A 7,506-nucleotide genomic window follows, 5' to 3' on the forward strand; every position below is an offset into this window, starting at 1 on the left:
TAGTTTGTGTTCTGAAACCTGGCGAAGACGGTAGTGGGGATTCGACCAAAATAATATTTGTCTTAAGTGAAGCATAATGAATGTAAATCATCCTGCTTTCAAAAGCATTTTAACCACTTGTTTTTCTCCTTTGCTCTGCTACAGATACAAAAGATTTCTGGGTAATTTCCAAAGTAATGTCTTTTCTTTCATGGGATTTCACTGAAATGATCAGCGGAGATGAATATGCTTGGGGAAAAAAATTGCTTCAACTTATGACTTCTCTGTAGGCTTCTCAAATCAAGAGATGTTCAGAAATGTGTTACTATTGCCAAGATACTAAGGCAAAGTCTTCTTGGAAGATGATATTACATGGAAAGAAAACAACCACCACCACCACCACCCCCCATGGAGATTTTGAATGGACAGGTACAAGCAACAATTTGGTGTTCTGCTCACATCCTACAAAAATCTAGGGACAACTTTATGGAGAAACAATGTGAAGCAGACATTCTAAAAGGCAAATTCCAGATGGAGATTTAATATTTGTCTGAATAGACCCATATTGAGCCCTGTATCTTGCTCATACTGGAGCAAGAGAGAAATCATTTTTTTAAATAAAAAAATTAAAAGTTGGTTTTCAAGATACCCTTTCTACTTTACAGCACAATCCATATAGGTTGTGAAATCTTCATGGCTATCATGTGACTTCAGCCACGTAGGTTGCCCAACTTGACTCTGCTAACATGTCACACACACACCCAAACAAAAAAGAAACAATTATTTACATATTCATTGTTTTTTTAAAAAAAATACAGTCCAATCACGTGTAATGCCATCACACATGATTACTGGAAATGCATGGCTGCCCAATTCCTATTGGACTTTGCAGGTTGCTCCTTCTTTCAAGTCACCACCAATTGCAGTTCTGAAGATGACAAATCATGTGCTGATACAGATGGTGGGAATCCATTTTAAACTCTGGGTGGTGTAGGGCCACGTATTTCTGGAAATGTTATCGGTTCAGTTTTTTTGGGTAACTCACATAGGGAGAGTAGCTGTTGTCAGGTGTTGGTGAACACTGGTGAGTCACCAAAATGTCATGGTGATTGACACATGTTTGTCATAGATTTGCTATCATTGCATCAGGCTAATATGTACCCCCTCCAAAAAATGGGGGTTGTTGCACTGTAATATATTCAACCCCCTGACCTGGATGTCTGTAAGGGTCTGTTACTCCAGTCAGCAAACAAGAATCTGGAAAGTTTCAAGAGCTTTATTGGAACTGTGTCAGCCCAAGAGCCAGGAAGCCAAAGCTGGCACTTTGTTCCCTGACCCCCAGTACATACTCGAAACATTAAAACATTGCTCATCCCATAGTCCCCCCCTCCCTCACATTCCTAAAACATCAGCGTAATAAAGATGGAAAGAAATAAGCATTGTTATGGCAGCGACAGGCACTTCCCTCCTCCAGGAAGCCAGAGATAAGGGAAGAAGGGGTCGGCATCTGGACATGGCCCACCCACCCTAGCAGATGGAGAGGGAGGGAGTAAGGGGTGGCATGCAAGGGAGGGGAAAGGCCCCCGGCATCTGGACAAGGCCCACCCACCCTACCAGAGGGAGGGGAGGGAGTAAGGGTGGCATAAAAGGGAGGGGGAGGGCCCCCAGCATCTGGACAAGGCCCACCCACCCTAGCAGAGGGAGGGAGTAAGGGGTGGCATAAAAGGGAGGGGGAGGGCCCCTGGCATTTGGACAAGGCCTACTCACCCTAGCAGAGGGAGAGGGAGGAGAGAGGGGGGAGGGGTAGCATGCAAGGGAAGGAGAGGCAGGGAGTAAGGGGAAGGAGTAAGAAATGGCATAAAAGGGAGGGGGAGGACCCCCGGCATCTGGACAAGACCTACCCACCCTAGTGGAGGGAGAGGGAGGGGGAGGTGTAGCATGCAAGGGAAGGGGAGGGAGGGGAGGGAGTAAAGGGTGGCATGCAAGGGAGAGGGAGGGCCCCTGGCATCTGGACAAGACCCACCCACCATAGCAGAGGGAGGGGGAGGAGAGGGAGGGGGAGGGGTAGCATGCAAGAGAAGGGGAGGGAGGGGAGGGAGGGAGTAAGGGGTGGTATGCAAGGAAGGGGAGGGGCCCCGGCATCTGGACAAGGCCCACCCACCCTAGCGGAGGGGGGGAGCATGCAAAGGAAAGGGAGGTGAGGGAGTAAGGGGTGGCATGCAAGGGAGGGAGAGGGAAGAGACATGCCTGATTACAAGCAAGTTACAAGCAAGTAATAGAAAACCTCCCCAGCCTCAGGCCATGATAATAGTAGGCCAGATGTGACCTTGGTGCAGATGTGCAAGATACCAGGCCAGGCATGGCCTGGGCCTGACAATGTCCTAGGTTAGCCTCATTTCGTCAAACCTCAGCAGTTGAATAGGGTCACCTTTGGTTAGTATTTGTATGGGAGATCACTAAGGAATTTCAGGGTCACAATACAAAGGAAGGCACTTCTGTTAGTCTCATGCCTTGAAAAACCTTCAGAGTTGCCAAAAGTCAGCTATGGCTTGACAGCACTTCACATAAACACAATGTAACTGATTCATTCACAAAAGATACAGGAGGTATAGTCAGCGCTGAAATGTGCATGCACATCCGGATGTATATAAGCTGTGCACCAACATCTTCTCCTCTGTGAAACAAGATACCTGACCACCTTGCAACCTCTGCAGATTCACAGCTGAAATAATGGGGCAAAAGAAAACGAGGAGTCCACCTCTGTACTGAATGTGTGGGTTGCGCTGGGGGTGGATGAACAGTTAAGGCTTCCAGGCTGAGCTGGGCAACCAGTGGGAGGATTGGGAGACAGGGACATGGAATTGTACTTAGAAATGCCAATTGAGTAGCTCTAGGAATCACATGAAACTCTATGGTGTCTGTCTTGTTTCACCTGCATCTGTGGATGGCATCTTCAGAAGTGTATCACAGCTAGAGTCTGTTACTGAATGCACTGGATGGCTGGGGAAACCGGGACTTTTGGAAGCAAAGGGCAGCTGTGTTCATAAGTCAGAGGAGTCCATCTCCGCTGAGGATCTGGTCTTTTTTTGAGTCGGAATCTGGCTGACGTCCTCGGCAAAGGCATTCTCAATTATCGAGAGGATGGACTGTTTCAGCCTTTCCTTGAAATTGTACCCCATGAAGAAATACAGGATGGGGTTGAGGCAACTGTTAATGAAGGCCAGACTGGACACCAGAGGATCACCAATAATGAGGGACAGGTGCAGGCTGTGATCCTCGTAAGCTTGATTCAACAAGAAAGCGAAAACATGAGCGGGGAACCAGCAGATGAAAAAGGCCAGGATCACGGCCGTGATGACCTTGAAGGGCTTGCTGGAGGAGGCCAAGCGGTCCCTCCTCAGCCTCAAAACAATAGCCCCGTAGCAAACAATAATGACTAGAAAAGGGATCATGAAGGCAAAGATGAAGCGACTGATAGCCAGAGCACGCTGGATGAGTTTTGCCTGGTCCTTATCGTGGCTGAATTTCAGGCAGCAGTAGATCGCGTCCCCATTTTCCACCATCTTTATGAATTGGATGTGTGGCGAACTCAACACCATGGCCCAGATCCAAACCCCCAAAGCCCCAAAGGAAGCCAGGCGGGGGCTCCGGTGATTTCTTGCCCATACAGGGAATATCACGGAAATGCCGCGATCTATGCTGATGACCATGAGGAAGTTGATGCTGGCGTAGAGGTTGACGGAGATCTGTATGCTATTGAATTTGCACAGGGCCTCCCCAAAAAGCCAGTGATAGCCGTGGGCCTGGGAGACAATGGTCAGCGGCAGGAAGAGGGAGAAGGTGAAGTCGGCGATGGCCAAGTTGAGGAACCAGATGGTGTTGACCGTCTTCTTCATATGGAAGCCGGTGATGAAAATGACCAGCCCGTTCCCAGTGACGCCCAGCACGAAGGTCACACAATTGATGGCCATGAAGAAGATGTGCAGCCTTCTCCCCCAAGTTTGTACAAAGGCAAGTTCTTCTTCATTATAGTGATAATCATAGTCGATGCAGAAACTCCTGTTGGCATTCTGAAGAGTGGTCAGCTGAGTTGTGTCCTCCATTCCTTTGGAGGGGAGACTCTCCTTCACTCGTGCCTTCTGTCTTCTCCTGCATGGAGGGAAAAAAAAGAAAAACTTGAGAACTATCTTGTAAAATCAGACCCATGTCCAGCATGGTGTATTAGTTAGGAGCAGGTGGGTTCTAATCTGGATAACGCGGCCTGGGACCTTCGTATCTTCGGGACCGCATCACCCCACATGTCCCAACATGGCCTCTTCGCTCAGCAGAGGCCAATTTACTGGTGGTCCCTGGCCCCTCGATGATACGGCTGGCCTCCACGCGGGCCAGGGCTTTTACAGCCCTGGCCCCAGCCTGGTGGAACGCTCTCCCACCAGCTGTCCGGGCCCTGCGGGACCTTACAGAATTCCGCAGGGCCTGCAAGACGGAGCTGTTCCGCTGGGCCTTTGGAGGTACCAGCCGTTGATGGTGCCCCCTCCCCCCCCCCCGTGGCCTTTACATCTGTGCCTCTGTCATCTCGGGATTTGTTGCCCTTCCCTCCTCGTAAGAGGGTTTGAAATTGAGATTGTCGGATGCCATCCTACAAATTAATTTAATTACTATATTTAGTCTCTTATTATTGCTGCTTTTAAAGGTTTTAGTTGTTTTTATCTGTATACAATGGTCACTGTGCTGTACACCGCCCAGAGCCCCTAGGGGATGGGGCGGTTTAAAAATCTGAAAAATAAATAATTAAATAAATAATTGGGTTTGATTCCCGACCCTTCCACATGAGTTGTGGAAGCCCATTTGGATTCATAGAATCGTAAAACCACAGAACAATAGAGTTGGAGGAGACCACAAGGGACATCCGGTCCAACCCCCTGCCATGCAGGAACACGTAATCAAAATACTCCCAATAGATGGCCAGCTAGCCTCCGTTTGAAAGCCTCCAAAAATGGAGACTCCACCACCCTTTGAGGCAGAGTATTCAACAGTCTAACAACCCTTCAATTCTTCCTAATGTTTTGATTGAATTTCCTTTTTACTTTATTTTGGGTTTATACCCCACCCTACCCTAGATGAAGGCTATGGTGGCTCGCAAGCAAACAGAATAATGCAATAAAATTCAGCCCAATAACAATTAAAACACAACAACATCCAATTTAATGTCGTGCCAGAAGATGTTCCACATACGTTTTCCAACACCTGGAAGGGGGGGGCGTGTTCGAGATCATGTAAGTCTCTCATCCCCCAGAACCAATCTTGTTCAATAAAACTGGGGGGGAGGGGGGGAGAAAAGGGAGGGGGGCAAAAGTAGAAGAGAGGAAGGGGAGGAGAATCCAGATCCAGATAACCTTTATTAGGTGTTGAAGGAAAGGAGAACCAAGTCAAGATGGTAGCACTGTTTAAATTACATAATGCTTTACAGTCTCTTACTTTGTACAATTATCTTAATGACTCTTATGCTCATATATAGAGAGTTAGACATCAAATAACAGGGCCACCAAACCACTATTTTGAGGCCTGATTTTGTATCCACTTTCTCAAAGTCCATCTGCAAACGGATATAAAACAGAGAATCCTCATAATCCTCATAAGCAGATTGTAGGAAATATTTCCAAAATACATAATTGCTAATCCACATTAATATAGCTCATTCAAATCTTCATTACCTATACACATACATGTGGAACAGTCCTTAACTTCAACGCTGTATATATGAGCATAGTCCCACAAGGAACTAGTCTCTTGCCAATGTTTAACATCTTTTTGTAACCCCTCACTGGTTTAATCTGGACACTCAGTTATATCTGTTGATAGTCGTACAAAATAAAAGACTGCAAAATGTAATGTAAATTATACATTTATTTTTGAATAAGAAATATTTGATCATAGAATCTTATTGGAAGCCAGCTGCCTTGCGTGACGAAAACAATAGAAATGGAAAAGAAACAAATACACTAGACCCAATACAAAGAAGAAGAAGAAGAAGAAGAAGAAGAAGAAGAAGAAGAAGAAGAAGAAGAAGAAGAAGAAGAAGAAGAAGAAGAAGAAGAAGAAGAAGAAGAAGAAAAGGAAGAGGAAGAGTTTGGATTTATATCCCCCCTTTCTCTCCTGCAGGAGACTCAAAGGGGTTTACAATCTCCTTGCCCTTCCCCCCTCACAACAAACACCCTGTGAGGTAGGTGGGGCTGAGAGAGCTCCGAGAAGCTGTGACTAGCCCAAGGTCACCCAGCTGGCGTGTGTGGGAGTGTACAGGCTAATCTGAATTCCCCAGATAAGCTTCCACAGCTCAGGCGGCAGAGCTGGGAATCAAACCCGGTTCCTCCAGATTAGATACACGAGCTCTTAACCTCCTATGCCACAATATAAATCATACCTACCGGTACTTTAATCACTCATAGAAATTGCAAACCAATGGTTATCGTATAAACAGTATAAAGTATAAACAAACATTCAAGAATCCAACTAAACATTAGAAAACCAATTCCTTGTATGACGAGGTGTATAAGCAATACTGCAGGCTACGCATTTCACATTTCTCTAGCTCTAGAGAATCTGCCATGTGCAACTTTGTCCATTTTGGGAACCAGAAGCTTTAGGTAACTTTTTAAACAGTTCCGGAAATGGGATGGGCACGCCATAAAAATCCTAAAAAGCTGATGAAGTGGACATGCTTCCATGAAACTGGTTTTTTTGTTGACCAGCAACTTTGTACCCTTCTCTTGGACTTTGGTACATAGTCCTTGATGTGCTTGAAATGCTGCTGTTTATACAAACAAGAATTCTACATCATCTCGTGATGTCAGGGGTCTATCTCTTGCTGCTGAGCGGGATGCTTGCGTTGCATAATGTTGGCAAATTATGTCTAAGGATGGCTTTCTGTGCTCCTTAAATCTGGTATACTATTGATATTTTTAAAATGTGCAGTTAAAGTAGTTACAATGTTTTGCATTGATATGGTCCTTGTATAGGTTCTAGTGCGTTTTGTAGTTGGTTGCATTCGACTCATTCATTTTTGTGAAGATGGCAGAAAGCCAATTTGGCTGCCCATGCGACTTGGGCTTCCGTAGATAGGGAGGCAGCCAAATCACACCCAGGCTCCAGGCTGTGGTTAAAGGTGTCAATGTCACTCTGCCAATTCTTGCAGTCGACAACCCCCCTCCAGTCATATTTGAGTCACACACACAGTGGTGGGATCCAAAAATTTCAGTAAGAGGTTCCCATGGTGGTGGGATTCAAATTGTGGCATAGCGCCAACGGGGCTGGGCGGGGCACGATTGGGGCGTGGCCGGGCATTTCGGGGGCGAGGCATTCCTGGGCGGGGCTGTGGCAAGGACACAGCCGCTGCGCCGGTCCTTGGGCGGGAAACGAATGCACGCAGACGCAGGCTGCCACGCACGCCGGTGCACCTCCTGCTAGACTGCTTCAAGTTCTGCGTGCTACTGCTGAGAGGAGGGGCGTAACTAAGGCAAAAATCACGTG

At 46.8% G+C, this 7,506-nt stretch overlaps 1 protein-coding gene across 1 annotated transcript; it reads right to left on the reverse strand.

The window, feature by feature from the left end:
• Positions 1–3,020: 3,020 nt before the first annotated feature.
• Positions 3,021–4,082, reverse strand: LOC125435924 (chemerin-like receptor 1). The gene has a single exon (XM_048502436.1). It carries the CDS (start codon positions 4,080–4,082, stop codon positions 3,021–3,023), a length of 1,062 nt encoding a protein of 353 aa, XP_048358393.1.
• Positions 4,083–7,506: the final 3,424 nt, after the last annotated feature.

Source organism: Sphaerodactylus townsendi, linkage group LG06, assembly GCF_021028975.2.
Source record: "Sphaerodactylus townsendi isolate TG3544 linkage group LG06, MPM_Stown_v2.3, whole genome shotgun sequence".
NCBI lineage: Eukaryota > Metazoa > Chordata > Lepidosauria > Squamata > Sphaerodactylidae > Sphaerodactylus > Sphaerodactylus townsendi.

Bases quoted from the DNA above. Each gene is read 5' to 3' on its own strand.
- LOC125435924 (XM_048502436.1), bottom strand. From the start codon at position 4,082: ATGGAGGACACAACTCAGCTGACCACTCTTCAGAATGCCAACAGGAGT.